Source organism: Crinia signifera, chromosome 1, assembly GCF_055691185.1.
Source record: "Crinia signifera chromosome 1, ASM5569118v1, whole genome shotgun sequence".
NCBI classification, from domain to species: domain Eukaryota; kingdom Metazoa; phylum Chordata; class Amphibia; order Anura; family Myobatrachidae; genus Crinia; species Crinia signifera.
In genome coordinates this window covers 420,463,816-420,490,270 of record NC_139217.1, presented here as the reverse complement: position 1 = coordinate 420,490,270, position 26,455 = coordinate 420,463,816, and the positions used below count along the sequence as shown (strand labels likewise).

The 26,455-nt window shown below is 41.1% G+C and overlaps 1 protein-coding gene across 3 annotated transcripts in view; it reads right to left on the bottom strand.

Moving 5' to 3' along the window:
• Window positions 1-1,530: 1,530 nt before the first annotated feature.
• SSBP2 (single stranded DNA binding protein 2) overlaps window positions 1,531-26,455 on the bottom strand; it is a 189,873-nt gene continuing 164,948 nt past the window's right edge. The window contains exons 6-18 of one of the 3 annotated variants that reach the window (XM_083151850.1): window positions 25,613-25,696; window positions 24,656-24,715; window positions 24,500-24,566; window positions 22,277-22,347; window positions 20,472-20,539; window positions 18,104-18,152; window positions 15,237-15,272; window positions 14,521-14,575; window positions 12,816-12,886; window positions 10,911-10,989; window positions 9,653-9,681; window positions 4,945-5,043; window positions 1,531-2,114 (exon numbers count right to left, since the gene is read on the bottom strand). In XM_083151850.1, the coding sequence (XP_083007976.1) occupies window positions 2,085-2,114; window positions 4,945-5,043; window positions 9,653-9,681; window positions 10,911-10,989; window positions 12,816-12,886; window positions 14,521-14,575; window positions 15,237-15,272; window positions 18,104-18,152; window positions 20,472-20,539; window positions 22,277-22,347; window positions 24,500-24,566; window positions 24,656-24,715; window positions 25,613-25,696 (798 nt within the window). In that variant the 3' untranslated portion in view covers window positions 1,531-2,084. The remainder of the gene's footprint in view (window positions 2,115-4,944; window positions 5,044-9,652; window positions 9,682-10,910; window positions 10,990-12,815; window positions 12,887-14,520; window positions 14,576-15,236; window positions 15,273-18,103; window positions 18,153-20,471; window positions 20,540-22,276; window positions 22,348-24,499; window positions 24,567-24,655; window positions 24,716-25,612; window positions 25,697-26,455) is intronic. The other 2 variants (XM_083151852.1, XM_083151851.1) reach the window with 2 other exon arrangements.

Below are 26,455 nucleotides of genomic sequence, written 5' to 3'. Positions count from 1 at the left end.
GTGTTGGAAAATACTCCACCTTAGCGTGAGTTGGATACACCCATCATCTTCGGTTTGATTTTGACAGATTACTTTTTCACGAATTATACTTTTTTTTTCCTTCACACATGAATTAAAAACCACTATCTAAAGCAGGGATGGGGAACCTTCGGCCCTCCAAATGTTGTTAAACCACACATCCCAGAATGCCCTGCAACAGTTTTAGCATGGCCAAATAGCAAAACTGTACCAGGGCATGCTAGGATGTGTAGCTTAACAACAGCTGGAGGGCCGAAGGTTCCCCATCCCTGATCTAAAGTCATCATTCACAGAACACTTTACCTAAGAAAAGAAGATCACCCCACATACGGGAAACTGATAAGGACTGTTTAATTTAACTATTAGGTTATGCACCACCTGAAGAGACTCTTTCAATCCCCCTTTTCCATATTGTTATTTTGAGGGGTCTGTGACACCTGGGAAGATTCATTTCTGAGGCTGCATTGCGCCATTGGAATACTCTTGCCCACAACTTTTTTTTTATCTGTATTTCTCTCCCATTAAATTGCCCAGACACCACCCCCCAAACATTGGCCGTCTGTCAATAGGCATGCGTATGACCAGCGAAAAATAAAGATACGGACGTCCTGCTAATTTGCAGCCATCCGAACAGGTCTGATTAAGGCACTAAGTGTATACTTAATGAGTCCCCTTACTTCTCAGTTAGTCAATTGCTTCAGAGACAAATCAGGGTACATGGAGGCAAACGAGATTGCAATGTTGTATAGTTGTCTTCAGGACCACCTGTAGTTCTGCTGGGATCCAGTACTAACGTGTAGATCAGTGGTGCTCAAACAGTGGGTCCTGACTCCAAAGTGGATCCTGACCTTCTCAGCATGGGGTCTCGACTCCATGTTACTGACTATCAGGCTGATGACTTTTCTAATCTCAGTCAGTGATTCAAGGAGTCTTCTAGATCTGTTGAATGGTCTGTTATTTTAGACTCCTCCCATCTCTCTGTGCCTCCACAATGCTGCCATGTATGTGCTGTCTGCTGACTACACATGTGACGTGATGGCCTTCTGCAGTAACTTGCTGGGGTCCTGTCATTATTTTTATTGTCTGATGGAATCCCTGGTGTAGATGTATTCTTATCACTCTCCGATAAGCGTCCTGCAGATATTTTATGCACTGGAGTCAACTCCTCTCCTCTGTTGCCAATTCATTTGCAAGCAATATGTAATATCCTGTTCTGTTTCAATTAACATGTTTTGTGTTTCCAGTTGTGGTCAGTGTAGTTTCCACACTATAGTGTTATTAGAAAACAAGTCACTTTATTTCTGTTTGTCCTAATCTACGTGATATCAACCACTTCAATGACAACCCCCCCCCCCCCCCCGTTTTTTTTTTGCAATGTACCAAAATAATCAAGTCATGGTGTCATTCATGAAGTTTTCAGAATTTATATACAAAACTGCACCTTTACACAAGTCTCTCAAGTGACAGAACGGAATTTCCTAAACCCCATCAGTCAATTAATAATAGGATAACTTGTATCAAAAGCAATTTAATAAAAGCACTCATAAGCATTTTATTCCTATCCATGATTGCAGACATTTACAAAAAACCAGAACGACATTTGAGTTTACTTTAAAAAATAACTTATTAAGCAGTGATATACACAGCACAAAATAGTTCAGGGAGAAAATGCGACAATTTATAATTCAAAATGTAAACGTGAAGAGAAAAAAAAAAATGGAACAGAAGTCTCTATATCTTGCTACTTAAGATGACATGTGATAATATCCTTTTACAATGTCCTGTGGGAATATATATATATTTATATATATTTATATATATGTACAGATGATAAAATTGCAGTTCGGTTTAGGGCAATTTTTACGTATGCCACTCTTTACAGCTGCTTGAGTTTACGCTTGGACCCGGCTTCTTCACAAACATGGTAAATGGCAACATAAAGAAAAGAAAGGTTTCGTGTGACGGGGACCAGGATCCTTAGGTGATGATGAATGGTTCTCCTCGGTGGTAGGTCTGTGAAGAGGGCTAACTCACTGCGGTCTTCATGACGAGACAAGACGGTGGACTCACACACTCATTGTCATGCTAGGGGAATACTGTAGAGAGGAATGCAGTAGTTAGTGCTGCAAAAGGAAATAAGGTGCTGCTTCAGGATATAACATACACATCATTTGAATATTTAAAGCGCCCTTGCCTTCCCGTACATTGTGAATGCCGCCATTTTGTGTAGTGAACCAAAGAAATTCCTGAGTATGCAACATATCAATTCATTAGAAAGGCTTTATTAATATTTGTCATCAAGCACCTTCGTAATGTCATACCTGTATGTATATTCTATTTTATTTTAATTTACTAAAACATATTATATACAAATATAATGTTTAAGTCTCTGGAAAAAAAAAAAATCAGTATGTTGTTTCTGGGCACTCAAACCCCCTCCCTGCGTGCGTCAAAATGTTCTGCGAATACCTTCAGTTTAAGCTTTTATCAAGCGCATTATAATTGACTATAAAAGAGATTGTTAGTTTGTTAAATATAAACCCAGAGCAACTAACATTAGGCCTGGTTCAGGGGTACAGAAAATGTAACAGTTATGTGAAAATATACTAATGCCGTTTGCGTACAGTGGTGTCGGACCTTTGAGTAACCATAATGTTCCTCAGAATATCTGTTGCATATAGGGGGTTATTCTAGTTCACTCTTTCTGACAAAATCCTTCTTAGATGGACAAAACCATGTGCACTGCAGGGGGGCAGATGTAAAATGTGCAGAGAAAATTAGATTTGGGTGAGTTATTTTGTTTCTGTGCACGGTAAATACTGGCTGCTTTATTTTTACACTGCAATATAGATCTCACTTTGAAGTAAAACCCCACCCAAATCTAATTCTCTCTGCACAAGTTACATCTGCCCCACCTGCAGTGCACATGGTTTTGTCCATCTAAGAAGGATTTTGTCAGAAAGAGTGAACTAGAATAACCCCCATAATCCGTGGCCTTTACAACTATATACGACGATGCAGATGCAGGCTCATACATGCTTCCGAAACAGCCCCAAGACACACCCATTACCGCTCACAAATGTCACTACCGGTCACTCACTGTGCAAATAAATCCTTACTGCCCCATCATCGCTAACCAATCACTGCATGTGCACAGTCCAAATAAAATCACTCAACTGCACAAATAGCAGCACTGGGTCCACCTCTGGCTAACATGTACAAATTCCTTTCCGGACAGCTTTTTCTAGATTCTAATATCAACCTAGGTAACACCCTTATGTGCTGCCTACACGCAGCAATATCTTTTATATTTGGTAAATAATGACAGGACTTGTGTGTAGCATGACTTACTAGAACAGTTTAACTCTATGCCATACAGTTTAGCAATTCAAGGAACTTGCCTTATTTTGCAATGTATTTATTTTCACCTTATACATTATAAGAAATCAACCTGACTTCTTTCTAGTGTGGATTCAGTAGAGTAGTGGTCATAGCCCATCTACTTCAAGGTTCTACAGTATGTGCTGTCTCTTTAAAGCTGACTTGTATGGTACTGAATGCAGGAGCAGAGCGGGATGTACTAAGATCCACAGCCCCAGCCCGCTGCACATCGCTGGCTACCGCATAGATAACTATTGCACTAACATATGCGATAATTATCACAAAGACAGCTCTTGCGTTAAGAGTGGCCTTTTGGGTCACACTGATGATGTGCAATGGGTTCCCGGCGGCTCCCCCTTCCTCCCTTACCCAACACTGATGCTGCTGCAGGGCAGACTCTCCTCCTCCTCCCTGTACCCAGAAGAGAATGTACAGTGTGGGGAGGAAGAGGACACTGGTCTGGGCAGCACAGCACTGTGCTGCTCGGACACAGGTGAGGAGCAGGGGGGGGGGGGGGGGGGGGGGTGGTGGTGTCAGTGCTGGGCGGCGCTGGGTGGAATTTTTTAGTTAGTGCATCCTGCCCCTTATCCCTTAAATGTTGCTACTTTGTTTTAGTATGTAACATCCATAACTTTAAGCATTTTACATGATGCTGTCATTAGAATAAGTGTGAAATATTAGATCACCAAATGTGCAAGAGAACTGAGTTAACAATAAATTATATGTTAGGGCTTTTAACCTTAGCTTAAGTATGGCCCTAAATTTGAGGAACATTACGTACATGGAGGAAGATGTATTAAGCCTGGTAAAGTAATACAGTGGTGATAAAAAGAGTCATTTTTAAAATACAACTGATTGGCTGGTTGGTTACCACCTTCCACTTTATCATTTTACCAGGCGTAATATGCCTGCCCCACTGTCCCTTATCCCAGTCCCCCCAGATCTCACACTCACAGCCAGCGGCTGGTGCATATAGCACAGTTACACTGCTGCTCTGCAGAGCACTGGAGAAGGGAACATACCTCCCCGACATCCAGGGAAAATACCGTCCCCATCCCGATGGGGATGTTCGCAGGATTTCAAACAATTTTAATCTGAGAAAATGACTGAGCCATTGAAAAAATAATGTGTGCTTGAAGTTGAAGGCTATCATTGATGAGTGTTATGATGGGAAACGTTTAAATAGATTATGGAGAAAGGAGGAACAGGCAAGGTTCTACTGATGTTCTGGACAGGCATAAATTGATATATTTTATAAAGGCCTCTTATAAATTTACTTCATAATAGCAAAGCATTAGGTAGTTCCCCAATCATGAGAGATAATCCAATAATACAACAGCTCAGAAACCAAATCAGGTACCAATCATGTTCTCCTGAGAAGACATGACCTCACTTGACACCACGCTGGCTGAACGAGGTGTCAATTTACCATGGCTGCTGACCTATGCCTAGGACATGGTGAACAAATATGGTGCTTGGTCTTCTAAATAAAGTGCAGCCAGAAAGGGACATCCTGCCTTATTAAGTAACACACAAAACACTTACACTTTCGCTCTGAAAGGGGTTTAAGAAATTTCCACCCATTTCTCCGTCATCTCTTGGCGTGCCTGGCTGGTTACTCAGACTCATGTTATTCGGAGAGTTCTGTCCGTGAAATTTAAAGATAAATACACGTTATTAAAAGGCAGTGCATCTTTGTACAGGCATGTGTATGTTAAAGGAAATGTGGCGGCTCTTAATATCCCTGGCACTGCCCAGTGTGCCACTGTATGGAGTGGTTCCAACTGCTGTACCACAGCCTGGCGAGGTTCACAGGAACACAACCTTTTCTATGGTATGCCAAAACACCGCATCAAATGTATTTCCAATCACTGCTTTAAAGTGGATCTATCATCCACACTAAATAGAAATGCGGCCAGAACCAATAGCCACAAGACCAATTCACTAGGAACCAGAACCTCATGAGTGGAAGGCAGGCAGCGAGCTTCACTCACATCCCTGGTACTCAGCAAATGTACGTTCATGGAGACTATGCTGTATGAATGAAAGCTAGATCTACTTTAAAGCACAGATGCAGCTACTTCTTACTGGCTCATAATTGGCCTTTATTGTTAGTTTTCACTAATTATGGTTTTAGTATTACTGTACAGAGATAGAGGGTCGGGTCAGAGCTGCATGTAAATCAGCCATAATTCCATTCCAACTGCCTGAATCCATATATCGCACATATGAGAGCGCACAATCCCCTACCCATACAGCCCTGCCAATATGTGCAAATCCATTCACCATCTTATAGATCGCCCTCCCCCTACCCAGTGTTCAGCAGTTGAGTAGCCTGTGACTTACTCCGCGCGGAGATAAAATATGGCAAATCGGAGCAGGTGCCTCCATTAAAATGGCTGCGTTTTCTCCAGACACTTCCTGAAAACAGCCGGGGCCTCCCCCAACTGCGGGCCGCCTGTCAATCATCCTGTGTACGGCCAGAATTACATGGCCAACGCTGGCTTTTGTCGCAGCCACACCTCTCGCATGCACACTATGATCTGTGCGCATGTGCAGTCATTCGATAATAGCTATGGTTGTGAATCTGCAGCCCAGCATATGGTATTGAATTAGGGCCTTAGTCACAATTAAATGGACTAGGACGCACGAGGAGACTGTGTGGTTTCATTTGATATTGTGTATTGTGTGTTTTTCCAGTATAAGCACAATGGTGCTTGTATTGGGAAAAAGCTGCTGCTGCTACATTGCAGAAAATTGTATACAGATATAGAGGGTGAAATTTAATAGGGTGAGAGATTCAGAAAGTGAGAGATTTGGTAAGAAATCTCCAGGTTTTTTTTTTTTAAGCGGCAATCATTTACACTGCAAAACCAGTTTGATTTTGCAGTGTAAATGATTGCCACTTTAAAAACCTGAAGATTTCTTACCATATCTCTCACTTTCTGAATCTCTCATCCTATTAAATTTCACCCATAGAGACTCAGTTGCACACAGACATACTGTGCAAGTGTCCTGTATAAAACTAAACCGCACAGTCTCCTTGCGCATCCTATCTGTGACTCAGATGTTATTCAGCAAAAAAGATGCCGGGCACTAGATTTGACTTCAGCAAATATCAACACATCTGTATGTCAAATACCCCCTTATCAACCAAGTGCCGTCCCTTTGGCTGCAAATGGAGAGATGACAGAGTTGGGTACGGCCCTAAATTGCTATGGATGCATGGATTCAGCTGGGTTACATATGCAGAACACGCTTGTGTGAAACATTAGCCAAAGAGTGAAAGTTATTTACTAACGGCGCTTAGCAGCTGTGAATCTGCACTAAAACTACATCAACCAATCAAGTGCAAGGAAGACTGCTTTGTTATTTTGTTTTTAAGTACAGATTTGAGACTTTAAGCCTCTGTGATAAAATCCCCTTATTGTAAATGATAGTTACATAATGTGTACAAAATATACATAAGTTAGCGCGTGGCTTGCAGAGCAGTCAGTAAGTCAGGTCCCTCAGCCGCCTGCTGTTAAATAAGAGAACGGCAGAAAAATGAATCTTTTACATAGCTCAGTGGATTTCAAACATGATCCAGGAAGAGCTCATGGTTTATGGATATCTACGATGAAGAATACTTGGGACAATAATCACTGGCTCAGTCATTTTAAAGGCTTGTGGACATTATGTTATTTAAATCCATAAGAAACTGAATGGATAAAGAGAACGATAGAAATGAAAGCTCTATGCCCTTTGTATTTGTACTTTATTTCATTAGTACTGTGATGCAAAATGTGTGTTCCATTTTCTAGTCCTAAGAAAACATAGTACAAGCCCCGCACAGTGACTGCAGGTGCAGACAGTGAGCACTGATTGGAGACCAGAAGTCAGGTTCATCTTTAAAATCACCACTATCTGTCTTTACGGAATCCAACATCCACTGATGGAGATCACCTAGACTTTTTAGAAGGCTGTATCTAACCCAGGGATGGAGAACCTTCGGGCCCTCCAGCAGCTGTTGTTGAACTACACATCCCAGCATGCCCTACAACAGTTTTGTATGGCCAAATAGCAAAACTGTAGCAGGGCATGCTGGGATGTGCAGTTCAATGACAGCTGGAGGGCCGAAGGTTCCCCATACCTGATCTAACCCATGGACCAAACCCAAAACAGATGTCTACATACTTCTCATTATACTTTATCACCTGCACACATATTATTCACCCTATTTAAACATGTAAATTTGCTTATTGATTTGTTTGGTACTTATATGTTAGTTGGGCGCCCACTATAGTTAGTACGCTCATACCCCCAATATCCACGTCGACGTGGAGTTGATTTTATATAGTGTGGCGAGCGTAGCGTGCCACCGAGCCCGAAACGTCGCGAGCCCCGTGAGGGGACGCAGAAAACTAAGCAAATAGCTTAGTGGGCGCCCAACTAACATATAAGTACCATTTGTTTAAATCAATACTAATTTTATAAAACCTCATTAAAAACATACAATAAATAAATAAAAAAGTAAAAGACCATACAGAAAAACTGAATAAATAAAAATAGATACTATAATTAAGAGGATTAGTAAAATTATATTAATTGACATGTCCACACAGTTTCCCAAATAATGAATTTATAATCCATCCCTAAATAAGGCGTACTGAGAATCAATACAACAGTTCGGTGACAAAACTACCAATTTAAAGCAGCACTGCCTAGTCTCCTGATCCGTCCGAGTGTCCGATGTGTGATGCACAATGATTATTAATAAGATTTTATCTGGATCCTCTGTTTCATGATCTGGTCAATGTATTTATTTATTTATAGTTTCATATATAGTGCAGGATACTGCATTACATTGCGCTTTACCATTGGAAACAATATTGAAAAGACAAACTGGGTAGTAACAGTCCGATATAGAGGTAGGAGGGCCCTGCATGCAAGCTTATAATCTAAAAGGATAATAAAAGGGATACATAAGGATAGGAATCTATAGCATGGCAGTCCCACCAGATTGCAAGACAACCCCGGTGGGATGCAATTAGTTATGAATGCTACTGGAGGTTATGTGTGGGTTCCAGAATATAATCAGCTTCCTTGAAGAAGTGAGTTTTCAGGGAACGCTTGAAAGTTTGGAGGCTAGAGGAGAGACTTAATGTTCTTGAGAAGGCATAAGGTGGGTGCTACCAGAAGAAAGTCCTGCAATTGTAAATGGGATCTAGTAATGCGTGTGGATGAGAGACGCAGATCTTTGCAGAGCAAAGAGGTCGGGCGTGGATATATTTTCAGATAAGCGAAGAGATGTTGGTGTAGACAGGTTAATGGCTTTGTACATGAGTAGAAGTATTTTATATTGAATTTGGCAGAATATAGGCAACCAGTGGAGGGACTGACCGATTAGATCTGCAGACGTTGAACGTCTAGCCAGGAAAATCAGCCTCGCAGCTGCATTCAAGATGGATTGTAGTGGTGAGAGTCTTTTACGTTTTTGGTGCTTTTTTTTTTTCTTTTTGACCAATTCAATTATCCCTCTTTTTGTCCCCCCCCCAAAAAATATATTTCTATTTTTGAGAAAAAAAACACATAGGATACCACATAAGTTTGTGACCTATGTTTTGCAAAAAATAGGAACTGGTATGGCCGATTATCTTAAAAATGTTTTATGCCTGCCTCAGGCATGCGTAAAAACATTCCCAGGTGACTATCAGCATCGGGGACAGCTGAATATCCTGGGTGGAAGGGTCAATAAGATTAGTAGCGGTAAATTACCACGGCTAATTGAATACTGTCTATGGAATGAGAGTAATCTACTTTATTTCTACCCTGCAGAGAACTTGGTGAGGAACCTTATTACTAAATGTGATGGTTATTTACAGCAATGTGCATCAAAACCTGGCATTCAGCCTGGACAGAAGACTAGTCGTGTTATAATCTCCTAGCTTTGGAGACGTTCCTAAATAGAATTATTTGGCTGAAAATTAGTAGATGGGTTCTGCATAGATACAAACTCCTATATGCAGGAGAGAAGGCTTATCAAAAGTTTGTGGAGAACTGTCCTTTTGCAGATACCCCTTTATAAATATACGAAATATAAAATATGTTTGATACACCAAATAATTTATCACATGCGAGAAGATATACCAAATCTTTTAAATCACATGCATTAATAGTCTTTGTATTTCCTTTATTCAGCCATAAGGACAAGCAGACAGTATTATTGTATTCCACAACCTCACTCCCCCTGCTGGAAAGAACTGGTACTCACCTTGGAAATACTGTCCATGTCCCCTGAGCCTGCAAAACACAGCACTGATTAGGAACACTTCAAAACATTGATACTGTATATTGACACAAGATAGGTTACCATGAGCCACAGAGGAAATCTGTAACTGTGACAGTAATAAGTGCAGATTTCGTCATTCCCAATATGACGACCTGTCAATCTTCATTAGCGCTAGCATTGCATTATGATGCTTCACCACTGAATCCTCACTCCCGGCACGTTAGTACTGTAGTATAATTACTGTACAGTATGTTCCAAATACATGTTATACTTTTAACACTAGGAAGAGGCAAGAGACTGCAAGTATCAAATAATTGCATTATAAATATTTCTCCCCAGAAAGCTGTAATAGCCAGGATAGTAAGAAAAGAACTTATACAAAGTAATAATAAGGCTACTTGGTAACTCCAGGTTATGTTATAGTATTAGATAGCGATACTCCTTACTAGCTATTATATAGCTAGTAATGGGCCCTGCACACATAGCGATGTGTGTAGGGTGACCTAGCTATGCTAGGTCGGGCAATGCTGCACCGCTATCGCTCAGCACACAGAGCTGACAGCCCACACACAGAGCGAGCTGTCAGCTCTGTGTGCTGAGCGAGGTGAGAGAACACTGGCGATGCCAAGATTAATGGTCACTGCTCAACAATCTCGGCCAGCGACAGCAACGTGCATTGCTGTTGCTATAACCCCTACACACATACCAATGTACGGGCATTTGCTAAGCGACTTTGCCAAACTAAGCAAAGTCGCTTAGAAAATGCCTTGATATCGGAATGTGTGTAGGCCCTATTAGGAGTACTAGCACAGCCTCATTAATGAACCACTGTTGTGTAAGCGCTACATGGTACGTTTCATGCGCTGTGACAATTAGCAGTCTGATTTTTCACACCTATCCTGGATGTAAACATTTGTACTACTGGTAGCTTCAAACATCGCGACTGTCCCTGGGTTGGGAAGTACATGCATACAGTATTTGTAGTGACAAAGCCACATTTACCCAACAGTTAAAAGAAGACAAAACAAAATAAATCATAGACAAGTACAGGTCGGGTCTCCCTTATCCGTGTATTCCGAAAACCAAAATATTCCGGAAACCGTGATTTATCAGAATATTTAATTTTTTTTTTTGTTCTCGAGCATTTCGGATAAGGGATACTCAACCTGTACTGCATGCTTTCAGCAATCAGAGAAAATCATTTTTCACATTTTAATGTGTATAATATTTAGACACATACCTAATGAGCCATTTATATGGTGCGGTTCCAATCCACCTAACCCACTCATTGGGCCGTCTGATCCAGGACCCATAGGAAACTAGCACAAGAGAAACAAGAACCAAAATGAATTTGCAGTTTCAGGATAGTATTGCCTTCGCTTACTGTTCTTCTCAGCATTGTTACCATTAATTACTTACTTAATCATATCCTTTTATTCAAATGTTGGACCCACAGAAATCTTTATATGAAGGCTTGTATTGTGATGTAATACACACCAAGAGGGTGCTACCAATAAATTCACAAGTTTCCAAGAAAGCCTTGTTTTCAGTGGCGTAACAATAGCCCCGCAGACCCCATGGTGGCGGGGAGGAGCTATATAGGTGTGGGCGCTGGGGGTCTGCGTTGCTATTGTAATGCCGCTGCCGCCTGCCGTGAGCTCATCTGCCGCCTCTGTGGCCGGAGCCCAGAACCAGCTTCTGCTTCTAACTCCAAAAGCCGCTGTAGCAGTACAGCTGTACCTCTGTGGTCCTGGCTCCCCTGTCCGCTCCTGGCTACTACAGCTCCTTATCTAAACGGACCATCACAAAATGTCTGCCCCCATACAGCAGAAACCAGTCTGCTGTATGGGGGTGAACATTTTGTGATGGTCCGTTTACATTAGACGCTTTAGGAGCCAGGAAAGGACAGGGGAGCCGGGACAATAGAGGTACAGCTGTACTGCTACAACGGCTTTTGGAGTTAGAATGTGGCATGCTTGTTTCTTAATCATCTGTAGCTGATCAGTATGTTCCAGAGCTTCCCTCTATCTGCAATAATGATAGACTATGACACTATTGCAGCTAGAGGGAAGCTTTACACAGCCTGGAGCATAGAGATAAGCTATGGATGATTGAGAAACCTCAATATACCACTGAAGAAGCCCCTTCTAAGAGACAAAACGCGTAGGAAGATTGATCTTCTATTGGCCCACCATTGGTGAAGTCACTGTTGTGAAGCGCACACCCAGACTAGCGTACATACAGGTTACAGGTCTTCCTAATTGGTGGTGACAAATATAGCAACTCTTTAAATGCATTTTCATTGTAAATTAATCAATGTAACAAATTTATAAATGCATGGCCTTTTTTCAGTGATTTTATTTGATATGAAGGTATTTTTGCCGAACCAACTAGAGTAATAATTAGCTATATAAGAAAAATCCTTAGTGGACCAAAAATTAAAATCTGCAGCTGAAGAGCAGCCTAAGCCTTGAAGCAACAACTGACTACTAGAAACCTGGGTGCTCTATTTGGTATAAATCACTAAAGAGCTTGGTAATAATAAATAGTAAGCAGCAGAATAATAATATGCCTGTGGGGGCATATACTGTAGATCATTAAAATGATCCGGACTCTATGATAAAGCTGCAATCGGGAGCAAAATGCATCAGCCCCCTGCAATCTTCTGCAACAGTTGAAACTAAAGAGCTTCCAAGAAGCAGCGGGTGTGGTATGGGGTTCCGACAGTCGGGATCCCAACAGTCATTAGCCAGACATCGGGATCCCGACTGCCCGGACTCAGACAGCATGGCGAGCGCAAAAAAGCCACCTGTGGGCTCGCTGGGGAAAATAGCGGGTGGCCGTCAGGCACCCGGCTGTCTGTGTTTTTACAGTCAGGATCCTGACGTTGGGTAAATGACTGTCGGGATCCTGAATGTTGGGACCGCGTCCGGCACCCGAAGCAGCGGCACACTGCCAGTGCAGGGAGAGACAGAGATACATTCACAGCATCGCACTTCACACAGACCTCAGCGGTATCATTCAACCCACACAGCTATGCAGGGTCAGCGGTATTGGCACCATATAATACAATAACTGCTCTCATTGTACCCAAACCAAATCCAATTACAAAGAAAGAAAAAAAATAACATTGCCCAATTCTTACGTTAGGTCTGTTGGCGCCGGGAGGTACTGCATTCATTAATGTGTACATATTGTCTCCAGAGTTTGTTGAATCTTAAAGAGAAGGTTACATTGAAGAGTTATATTAATGCACATACATACATACATGTAATACTTATTCGTAGCAGAGGTATATTGAGCAATTGCTATGAAAACAAAATAGATACTAACTATAAGATAGTACAGGTTAATAGCCAAGACAATACAGAGCTCATTTCATATTTACTGTACTGCTAGAGATGGTAGCAGAACGGGGTGGGCGCACCTTCTGCCCAGCATACACTATGGTGTTTGTTGTGCATGGAGCTCCGAGGGGCCCATGTACACGGCACACCCAAAACTATTACAAATATGCCAATAGTTTTCCTACATATATAATAAATTAGTATTATGGATCCACTACCTATGTATAGCTACCTATGACTCATTATCACCCTGTGTACCTATTCATTGTCCATTTCCCTGGGGCAAGGTTTCACTTCAGGGCTGCTGTAACAGGTCCACAGACATAGCAAGCACTAGACCGTGGTTCTATGCAATGCAATTCTGCCAAGTGTACCGCTATAATGCTAACCACCAAACCACTGATGTTTTACTTAGCACCACAACTAATCGCATGTTGAGTACTGTAAATGTAGAAGGGTGATGGGAGAACTGCAGTTTATATGTACTGTAACTCACCATAGTGCAGTAGTAAATGCACTCACCTTAATAAATAATGGGGTTTGGTTCATGTACAGCAATGATCAATGGGTTCCCAACGTCAAGGGACTCCACTTCTCTACAAGTCCTACTCTATCACCCAGATTTTTGAGAGTCTGGCAACTATCACATCAGCGTCAAACTGAACATATGCAAATAGATTTCCCAACAGATGACTTGCCCCTTTCCAAATGTTACCAATATAAACATGTTGGCCCTGATTCTGGTTGCCCACCGCCCCCCAGCTTATATACTTGTCGCACTGCAAGTTAATAATTTGCATATACATGCGCAGTGCTAAAACATCGGTCCCCAGTTCATACACGCCGGGGACCGAGTCAATCAAAATGAGGGCCAAAGTCCATAGAGAGGGGGGGGGGGGGGGGGGGGGGTGTCCTCCTGCCATAGCAAAAACCAGCCACATGCCTATCATGATTCAAAATCTAATGTGCGTCCCCCCCAATTGCTTTTTTGTGGGTACCCCAGGCCCCCCAGAGGATCAGATGTGGGTGCAAAGAGAATTAAACCAGAAAATCTGCCATGTAGTGCACCAATTATAATGGCCAGGGATCTCAAGATCCCCTTCACTGTTAGCCAATAGCAAGCTGTCATTGTGCGGGGTTCGGTATAATTTCCCGACAGCAGGACCAGAATGCTGGCAGCGAGGGACCATAACAAGGCCCCTTGCTCAGCATCAGGTTCTATTTCCCTTCTACGGGCTTGCCCACAAGGGATAATATACCCTGTGCGCCAAGGTTCTGGCTGATTGTAATGTTGACAGTCGGGATCCTGGCATCGGCATCCTGACTACTGGGATGCCGACTGTCGGCATATTGTGGGAACCCACTTGTAATCGTTTTGCAGTGGAGTTCCATCTGCATACCTGGTAACATTGATTTTGCATCTGTCTTTAAGGAGATTTATTTATCTGGATTACAAACACAAAAGCATGCAGACTTGTACATAAACTAGATGTGTAACTATACCTGCTGGACTGGGCATAATCGGAGTGCCTGGAGGACCACCACCACCAGGAGGACCCTGCAGAAAAGCACAAAATAGGTCAGTGTTCCGGCATACTGAAGAACTGCTGTGGATCAGGAAAAATTATATCTCCAGCTAAAAGAGCACTGAATGAGTGTTCAAGTGTATGCGACTCAAGTATATCCAAATACATAACAATGGGTTCACACTAAATGATCAGAGATGAAAGCCCCAATCTACACACCAGTAAAGAAATGGTTAAATGCAATTATGAGAAAGTTTTCAATTACACAAGTGGAATCACCAATTCCATGTAGTGTATATAAAGTTTCTACACCAGTAAGTGTATTGGTTCCACATAAACTGACCACATTAGAGGATACCACTTCTGCAAATTGCAGAATGAATCAATGGATTCTAAATACCTCATTGCTGCAAATGATTCTGAAGTACCATTTAACGGTCGCACGAATTGCAATGGATGCTATTATGTAGTACAGCCTGGCTCTCTCTGTATCTGTGCGCAGATTGGTAACTGTTCTTCAAACAAATATCAGCATATGCACATTAAACGACAGACAAAACAGCCAAACGCGGCTCAGATGTTCACTCCACAGACAATACACAAGGGCTCCTCTTAACATCTGGATAACTATTTCTTTGACTAAATAAAATGTAACATAATTTCCAATGAGCAAACAAAACCAGATGAACTTACTACATAATTCCCGGGAGACGCAGACGAGTAGGGTATCTGAAAAAGAAATAAAAAATCAGTTACTCTTTCATTGTTCAAAAAAATAAATCTATTGATTGTTCTTTCTTTTTGTGTAATTTGGTTGGCAGGACATATACTTCTCATTAGTTAGATTAGTCCGGCCTTTACCACACAGAATTGAAATGCTAATCGTTTTAAGCAATAGGGAGGCGGTCGCACTACATAGATGGAAGCAGCTGCTTCTAGGTGTACACCAGGGAGCAACACAGAGAGGGAAGCAGTGCAAAAAGGGATACCCGGTCTACTGGCTGAGGATAAAGGTTGGTTAAGTTAAGTCAACATCTGATCAGTAGCAGGTTTTAATGCAAACTCGATGAATGACACAATTTCTCATCAGTCAGAAGGATTTCCCGAAGGACTGAATAAGGATTACAAGCAGGGTCCTCTTCCCACCCCAAATTAAAACACCATGAGCCGGATGTGATGAAGTCAGAGTTCGACGGCTGTGCTGGTGCCGGATGAACTCGGGTGGTTTTTTTAAAGGGGCAATCATTTACAAGGCAAAACCATGACTTGTAAATTATTGCCCCTTTAAAATAAAAGCAAAAAACCCCCCACCCATCCATGCCTAGCCGGCATCCCACACAGCCGCCGTACTCACACTGCATTACATCCCGTTCTATATCTTTTCCATTGTTCACAACAACAAACCGTCATATTTAGCCAGCATTGTTTTATTGCTATTAGGACTGCACATGCAGCAATGTAAATATAGCTTGCATCTCATGTTATGCAGTGTCATGTACTGTACTTCTGCACTCTCTCTTTTTGATTTGCACTTCTGCTCTTCATGGACCTGATTCAGAACGAATTGCTGGGGATGTGAATCTTCGGAGCCCAGCAATCAGGATAATGCCGCTCCACCAGAATTTCCCATCGCCCCTGTGCACGGCCGCACAGCTATCTGGTTTGAATCAGGCCCTACAGACCCTTTGCTGCACCATATAAGTATAATTTGTTGAGGATAAACTCCTTAGGTGGCTGCAGTATATAGCGGCCCCATTAAGGACCATATGTATCAAGCTTCCAAAAGTGATAAAATGGAGAGTGATAAACAACCAGCCAATCAGCTCCTAACTGATATGTCAGAGACTGGGTTTGAAATATGACAGGTAAGAGCTGATTGGCTTGTTGTTTATCACACTCCATTTTATCACTTTTTGAAGCTTGATAAATCTGGCCCTAAAGGGGTGTACACACGGTGCGATCCTTCTAAGCGACTTTGACTACATAGTCAAAATTGCTTAGAAGGTTGGTAAAGATCGCTGTGAAGGTTAGACAAATCACCCTATAATATCGCTTAGTAATAAAGAGTTGCCAGGCAAGAATATTGTGACTAGCTCGCTGGCTGTCTAGTCATAATCACTGGTATTCACTTCTGAGGGAGATATTCACTAGGCGATCTGCAATGAATTTCAACCAAGTATGTTAATTCTAGTATAGTCAAAATCGCCCATAGACAAAATCGCTTAGTCAAAATTGCTGTTGCATCTAGTCAAATCGCTTAGTCAAAATCACTTAGTTAAAGACTCTCACTAGCAAAAATCGCTCCATGTCTCACCCCTTAAGTCTATACCAATGTTTTTTTTCACATACTGATTATACAATTATAAGTGAAAAATAATACAAAACTAGATAACACAAATGAGAAACACACACATACGGTGAGTTCTGACTATTTAAATTATAAATAGTATCCAATATTATTTTGATAAAGTCGTGAATATCTTTTTGTATCTGTAGTTTGACAGGTGAGGCTCTGCCTACCCTGACCACACATCACTGGAAAAACCGATGCACATGTAACAGGGCATACTTTATCTGCCCAACATACTCTATCCCATCAGCTGGACCTTCTACACCTTTACAGGCGCCGCATCCACTTGGCGATCAGACCATGCAAAACTAGGACTTGAGCTAAAGTAGCCACATGACGTCAATGAGCATTTGATCTGCGGTTCTGTGGTTCTTAAATTACTTTTACTGTGTTCATAGGTCAATTGTGATGAGTGCTAACACTGTTACTCTGCACAGGAGTGAGGACTCATGTTGTAAAGTCACTACATTGGGGGTCATCACAGATGAAAAATTGGGTAATAGTGCACACTGCTCAAGTGCAGCAGCAAAACCAAACAGGACACTGGCATGCATTAAAAGGGGAATGGATTCAAGGGATGCAAATGTGATAGTGCCTCTTTACCAGGCATTGGTGAGACCACACTTGGAATATTGTGTTCAGTTCTGGGCACTGCACCTCAAAAACGACATAAATGGTTGGGTACAGAGAAGGGCGACTAAACTAGTAAAAGGTCTCGAATCACTAGAACACAAAGATAGGTTAACCAGGCTGAATATGTTTTTACTGGAGAAACTGAGGTTGAGAGGTGATATGATTAGTATGTTCAAATACAGGATTGGGAATCATATGGAACTGGGAGATTATTGGTCACTAACAGGCCTATACTTAGGACACACGGGCATGTACTGAGGCTCCAGGAAAATAAATTCCATACTGAATTAAGAAGAGGATTCTTCACCATTAGAGCAGTAACATTCTGGAACTCATTGCCGGTGGGGGTGATTACAGCAACTACTGTTAATGAATTTAAATCAAAACTGGATGTATTTTTGTCACTAAGAGAATCCTATAGAGAGTTTTCTTTCAATAAAGAATCTATAGCCATTTCATTTGCCATTCTTACCTAAGATAATGTGGTGCCATTGTAATACAAAATATATACATTATAACGTTCAAAATAAACAGACACAAAAGCAAGACTTTAATAACAATATAAATGTATACTAACTGAGTTTGCACTGCCAGGGTTAGGCCATGGTCTTCCTCCGCCTGGACCCCTAAATAGCAAATAAATAACATAAGATCTTCCGCTCATCATCTGATATAAAGGAAGGTCATATATGGTCCCACAATCTGCTTCATTCTCACATTATAAAGCTTCTCTTTTCCAAGTGTCTGGAAGGCATACATGTACTTTAATAACCTGTCCCACCTTGTCATTATTCTAGAGGCTATTCATAGGAACACATGCACTGCATTATATCTCAGGTACAGCTACATTTAACGGGCGCCAGCAAAAAGATTAACCTATTGCAGTTTTTCCAGTAATGCAAAACAATGCTGCAGAGTCTCCTTAATGTTGGGGTTTCACAGTAGCATGAGCATAAAATACAAGACCGGGGATCGGACTGATGAACAGGAACTTAAAGCCCCATGCACACTAGGCTATATATAGTAAAATATATTGTCTGTGCATCGTTAACGTCCCCCTCCCTTGTCCTGCATGTTGAACGTCCCCCTCCCTTGTTGTCCTGCGTATTCAGATGAGGGAAGTCCTCATTGGCCGACACCACTCCCCCCCCCCCCCCTTAGCTTCAGCAAGTGTTATGCACTGCCGCCACCAATATCAGTGGGGATTGGCAAGTGTGTATACCAAACTAATAGTTAGAAATCATTAGAACACCATGTCCTGATGAGATCGAATTAGAAAGAACATATAGATATGTTGCCATCCCAAGCAGCGGTGGATATTTTTACTACCAGCCCTTGGCTCCAAGCCCTTCCCAGTTGGCATAACTGTGCACTCCCCTCCTGGTTCACATGAATTGCTGCAATGGGCATGGTCATGCCCAGTTATAATGTAGTACATGGCCCAGGCCACAAATACCAGGCTCCCTAGGCTGTGGGTTCCCTTCCACTGTCTTAGCACCAATACAACACTTAGTACCCAGGGCAACACTTATGTTACTTTACAAGTGATCCCAAGTTAATTTATTTTGTTCCCTTAGTACTTCAAATCAATTGTTCAATTTTACTTGCGACCTTTCCTTTTAGAAGGTTGTGTGCCAATATATTAAAACATACAGTATATTTTCTAAAATAAGACCTACAAATTTGAGGGCATTTCATAAGTTCTAAGTCTAGAGGAAATATTAAGTTGTTATTGTGCTTAATATCACAAAATGTTCTGAATCTTCAAAGCATGGAAATACAGACACAATAAGATTGTGAGCTGTTTGCTGCAGAGCTTTTCTCATGTATTATATTATAACCTATGTCTGTTTTATATTATTTTTTTGTATTCAAATTTTTATTAATTTGTTCACATAAAAAAAGATTTATATTACATACATTACATGACATATATTCAATTGAAAACATATAGAAAGGAAAAAAAAAAAAATACTACACACCGATGTAGGGGGGGGGGGGGGGAAGGTATACATTCCATTCTTAGACCCTATTATTTTACCCCTCTTCCTATCTACAGACGTAAAGAAAGGGCAGGGGTAGAGGGGGGGCATGGGATCTCATTATTTCTAATTCATCCCTTTCCTTTCTTTTTGCTACTCTGAGTTGACTGTCCTATATATTTTATATTTTTCAGATGTTTTATATTCCTTCCACCTCTTCCAGATCTCTGTGGAGATATTTTTTTTCTCTATGGAATCGTTTTGAATCTCCTCCATTGACATATAGTAGTCCATTCTAGCGAACCACTCTTTACACGTTGGGGTGGTTGTCGATTTCCATTTTGCTGGTATAGCAGCTCGTGCTGCGTTCCCCATATATCTCAGCAGGGAGTTCTTGTAATCATGCAGAGGTGTACTTGAATGATTGAGCAGCCAGAAAGCAGAGTCTGTTAGTATTTCCATTTTTAATATACGCTGGGTTACCGTACAAACGTCGGTCCAGTATCCCTCTACTTTCAGGCAGCTCCACCATATATGTTTCAGTGTTCCCACTTCACTCAGGCATCTCCAGCATGTCTGAGAGGTAGAAGGGTAGATTGCATGTAATGAGGAGGGATGCCTATACCATCTCGTCATCATTTTATACTGTGTCTCCCTTATTAGAATACAGGTTGAGCTATAATATGTTTTTAAATAGATTTTCTGCCAGTCTCTATCCGTTCATTTAACTCCCAACTCTTTTTCCCAGGTTTTAACCCAGTGTGGTGCCTGTGACTCGTATTTTTGTAATAGGATTTTATATAGGGTTGAAATTCTATGAGGTTGGGTATTGGCTACTACGCACATTTTTTCACTCCGGCCACTCCCCCTATAGGATGCTGTTTTATATTTTAGAATAATGAACTTCAATGATTGAAAAGATACCAGCCAATATCATAAGCGTTACTACCCAAACTCACTTACATGTTCATTCCAGGCATCCCAGGGCCACCAAGCGCATTTAGTGGCGGTCGCATGCCTCCTCCGTAACTCTGCAATGATAACCAAGGGTCAGACTACCACAAAACAAAAAAACAAAACCAAAGAGGAAAGGAGAAAGAAAGGAGAGCACATTAATGACATGCCTGTAAATGGCAGCTGACAGTGCCTTAATATACACAACAGACAGCAAAGCTACGCTGTAACACAATCATACAGCATGGGGCGCTCGCATCATAATGTACCAGTCCTACCAGTTACTAGGAGATTCCTGGCAAGCAACAACTATGTGGTATTAACAGGACCACCTACAGCAGTTAACATGGTGGGACTCAAGAAATAGAATTCATTGGGAAACATCTTAAGTCCCATCAAACTGTGTAAACCTTTAACAATGGAGGCCAATGGCTGCCATTTCCCAAAACTGGTAACTGAAAGGAATTGTCAGTTTATGGTCAAGCTACATAACTAAAACCTACCTAGCTTCCAACACCCTGCTGTCTGTGTAAGGGAAATGGGTCATACTGCCACTGGGTTACTCTCAGTACTGCAAGCCAAGCCTCAACAATGGAATCCTACTGAAGGATGCTCCAGCAACAAGCTCAACTTAGGTGTGAGCATCTGGCTTCAGGCGAAGCAGCTTTCCGTGGCTAAGATGGGCATCCTGTATTGTATTTGTGCTTCATATACATGAGCTCATCTGCACTGCTTACAGTATATGTTTCACTATTAAAACAGAATGTGTGTAAATGCTGCCAATCTCAGCAGACACAGGCTTGCTCCCCTCCAACTGTCTGGGGGGAGACCATAGCTAGGACAGGATGCTGCAAGTCTATGACATACAACTTACACATTAAAGAGAACGCAATTTTCAGGTCTCCTAACTAAACTAATGTCACAAATCAATCATCTGATTCGTCATTGAGGTCCATTTGGACAACCACTATACATAGCGGAGGACACATATGGTAACACAGACCTGTACACATAGGTGTGCGCACATTGAGTCTTATGGGTGCACAGGCACCCCCTAATGCTGTGCCCACCCTTATGAACACCTCCCTACCAACAATACCTTTTACCAAAGACTTTTGCTTTTTAGAACTGTCTTCCATTGAAAGAAGCGCCCATCAATCAATTATGTGTGTTTTGCATTGTTGCTTGTACCAGACCATTGTCATATCACTACATATCATCTATATATGTTTTTTACTTTATTTGCATGTATTATTATACTGAGAGACGTTTTATATTGTAGTGAGTACCAATAGATGATGGTAGACACGCCTGATTGGCGCTGTTAGACACACCCAATGGCCGGTGTTATACATGCCCAATATGTGGTGCTAGGCACACCCTTTTGACGGTGCACCCCCTAATAAAATGTGATGCGCACGCCTATGCCTGTACAGTTTAAACAGTTTTTACTTAATCCCTCTCTTCCCCATACACATAAAACAGGTTGTGGAGGTCCAGACCAGCATATGCTGTATTATAATCTACAAACATGGTTGCCCAAGTCTCAGCACCTGATTGGATGGTGATACAGGCATCAAACACTAGTTACCCAATGTAAAGTATCTTTGATATTTATAATTATTTTAAAAAAAGTAACTGAGGAGCACAGGAGTTTTGTAAAAACCTCATTTACTGAGATACAGCTAAGAAATACAGCTTTTCAATTCCCTGAGACTACATGAGGATTGCAGAGCATTTAAAAACTCAGTTTAACATATGCAAACAAACCTACTCCCAATTAACTGTTATTGTTGCTATAGTAAACTACATACCTGCGGGCCAAGAGGAACCATTCCCCTGGGGCCACTCATTCTCTGCATTGGCCCTCCCATGTTTGGGTGTCCTAAAAGGTAACATTATTAAAAAGATCGTTAGAATGCAAAAAACGGGGAATTATAATAATAATAAAAAAATCTAATTTGTCTTAATATTTGTCTGCCCAAAAAGTACATCCAAACCTTGGAGTGTGATGGCTCAAAGTTATTTGTTACATGATTCATATACTGCACATAGCGCAATGGCTAAAGACAACAACTCTGTCATTGCCTCAGACACGTCTGATGGACCATATTTTATAGTCTGAGATCAGACAACCAACAGCATATTCAATAATGTTTCTACGCCTAAGAGTAACATGATGACTTGATCAAAAAGCTATACCTTTGATAGATGTAGAAGTGCAGGCAAGAAAAAGTACAGGGGTATAAGCAAGTGTAACCGCCTCCAGCAAGATCTGAATCAACCATTGTGCGGATGCAGATTCAGAAGTAGTATGCAAATGTAGATTCTCGGATTTTCCTTTAAAACAAATGCTACTGGTTTCCAAGTACAGTAACTGCTAGCCTTGGTGACTACAAATGCTATTGGTAACCAAGTGACTGCTAGCCTTAGTGATTACAAATGCTATTGGTAACCAAGTGACTGCTAGCCATAGTACTTACAAATGCTACTGGTAACCAAGTGACTGCTAGCCTTAGTGATAACAAATGCTATTGGTAACCAGGTAACTGCTAGCCTTGGTGATTACAAATGCTATTGGTAACCAAGTGACTGCTAGCCATAGTACTTACAAATGCTATTGGTAACCAAGGTACTGCTAGCCGTAGTACGTACAAATACTATTGGTAACCAAGTGACTGCTAGCCATAGTACTTACAAATGCTACTGGTAACCAAGTGACTGCTAGCCTTAGTGATAACAAATGCTATTGGTAACCAGGTAACTGCTAGCCGTAGTACGTACAAATGCTATTGGTAACCAAGTGACTGCTAGCCATAATACTTACAAATGCTATTGGTAACCAAGTGACTGCTAGCCATAGTGATACAAATGCTATCGATAACCAAGGTACTGCTAGCCGTAGTACTTACAAATGCTATTGGTAACCAAGTGACTGCTAGCCATAGTGATACAAATGCTATCGATAACCAAGTTACTGCTAGCCGTAGTACTTACAAATGCTATTGGTAACCAAGTTACTGCTAGCCGTAGTACTTACAAATGCTACTGGTAACCAAGTAACTGATAGCCTTAGTGATGCAAGCACAGATATAAAATTAATTATACTTTAACAGCCATTGACACTGGGTAAATGTTAAGCAGCCCATACACGCTGCGATGCGGGCTGTCCGATGTGTGCTTTGAGGTGCGCGCTCCTGCGGCACCTCATCGCACAGTATAAAAAGTATGTGCTTGCACATACTTTTTTTACTTAGTTTTCATCACATTGCATGCACAGGCAATGCAATGCGTGCTAGGTAAGCACAGAACGCACACCCGTATCGGGACGTGTATGGGCGGCATCAGAGAGAGAAAACATTTCAAAATGAGTAAAAGGGAAAAAAAAGTATTTAAGATAATCTTAATGCTTGAATATGGATTTTACTGTAGTATAGTATATATATATATATATATATATATATATATATATATATATATATATATATATATATATATATATATATATATATATATACACAGGGCTATTTTTGTGCAGGCTCCAGCAGTGCACATGGTTTTTTCCACCTGAGGAATATTTGGTCAGAAACAGTAAACTAGAATAAGGGCCACAGTTCCTGCTGGAGCCTGCACACAAATAGCTATATATATATATATATATAGATAGATAGAGAGATTTCTTTTATAATTTGTGATGATTATACAATACAGGCATATTTTTTCAGGTGTAGTTCCCTTTAAGAGTTATTAGCTCAGTTGTGGACTGTATTCTGGTGATAGCTAGGCAGACATTTCTAATTTAGGGTGTCCATGGGCATGTAAGTAACAATCATTTGTGCAGTTTCAGTATGGAGTGTGCAGTTGTCAGGATGAGTGAGCTGCACTGTGGAACATCCGTCAGGATTCTCTGCTGTTGGAGACAGATCGGATAAATACACCGTACTGTACAACTGTAACCAGACCGACGCTGTTGGGAATTACGGTTTGAAATATAGTTAAACTATTAGAGTTGATGTCATCCCAGATTCCACTCTCACCTTGCTGTCTTGAAGGATCCATCCCACTGGGAAGCAATGTCTGGCTTCCAGGAACACCCCCGAGTGCCTTTACAAATAAACAGATGTGTTACACAAAGCAGATTATGGGAATATACAGTACCATCATATTACTGTGGGCGGTTAAGCTGTATTCACCTGGTTAGGTATTCTTAAGGGAGGCCGTGGACCACCTGGATACCGAGGGGACATGAAAGGCTAAAAAGACAAGAAAAGGGGGAACAATTATTTAAACAATGTAGAATTTTTTTTTTTTTTTTTAAAGAGATAATTGCCCTTATTCAGATCTGATCGCAGTACAAATTTGTTCTCAAAATGGGCAAAACCATATGCACTGCAGGTGGGGCAGAAGTAACAAGTGCATAAAGAGTTAAATTAGGGTGGGGTGTGTTGAAACTGAAATCTAAATTGCGGTGTAAAAATAATGCAGCCAGTATTTACCCTGCACAGAAACAAAATAACTCACACAAATCTAACTCTCTCTATTCATCATCTTCCCCACCTGCAGTGCACATGGTTTTGCCCATTTTGAGAACAAATTTGTACTGCGATCAGATCTGAATAAGGGCCAATATATGTATTTTGAGACTTGTTTTGATTTTCAGGTCAGTAAATTCAAATAGGTTTGAATTTTTTTTGGTATGTGAAAAGTTTTGTATACAATGTTTACCACGTAGAAAAGATCTGCAGTCTAGAACTCTATTAATGTGTGAAGACTATTAATCTAACGTAGGTGAACATGACACAATAGTGGGACAGAGTGCAAGAGGCTTAAACAAGATTTGTATCATTACTCTCACTACTTGTACACTATACACAAAACACCGCCAAGAGACTTGGTTTATTAAAGAACAGTGTTAACATGCCCGAATGTGCTGTAAACCCTAGCGGCCAATCAAATGGCTGCTTGCTTTTCAACGTCTGCATGTAGATGATGTTACAGGCATTTATCTTAAAGTATGACTTTATAGAACAATGAGGTCTTGGTAAATCTATACATTTATCAAGTGTGACCTTTATGTGGTAACAATCCACCTCCGAGGGACTAAAGGCTGCCCTTCCTGGTGGAAGAAACATTTCTGTGTGGCCTCCTACCTGACTGTGGGTTCCTATCATGGAATTGCTGAGGTTGTGAGGTAGGTGCTGTGCGTGCGGTGATAACTGTGAGCCTGGGAGGCCCTAGGGAGTAATAAAATCATGAACATCGTTAGAAATGGACTTTAGTTAATATATTCTGGCAGGTAATGCTATTCTATGGTTAAAACTCTATGGTAAGCACCAAGAAAATGGCTCTGTCACCTCATACACAGCCCGATTTAATAATACACAAATAATTAAATGAATAGTGTTTGTAAAGTGCTGACACGAGGAAGAACAGCAGCGTTCTTTCAATGAAGGGAAATACCTCATTAATAGCTTAGGTTAAAATATAAGAAAACTTGTTACGTATAAGACACAATTTTTTTTATTATACTTTATATAGTCATTAAATAAAAAATAATGTTACTAAAGATTGTACCTAATTTATCACCACACAATATCAAGCATAACTCTCTATTGTATTAGTATGTGTTCCCATTGTGGGGCAGTGGTAATGGTGTAATGGTTAGCATTACTGCCTCACAGCACTGAGGTCATGAGTTCAATACCCACCATGGCCCTAACTGTGCAGAGTTTGTATATTCTCCCCGCACTTGTGTGGGTTTCCTCCAGGTACTCCAGTTTCCTCCCACAATCCAAAATTATAATGGTAGGTTAATCGGCTCCCAAAAAAAAAATAACCCTAGAATGTCTGTGTGCATGTACATGTGGTAGGGAATATAGATTGTAAGCTCCACTGGGGCAGGGACTGATGTGAATGTTCAAATATGCTCTGTAAAGCACTGCGGAATATGTGTGCGCTATATAAGAAACTGCTAATAAATAAAAATAAGTACA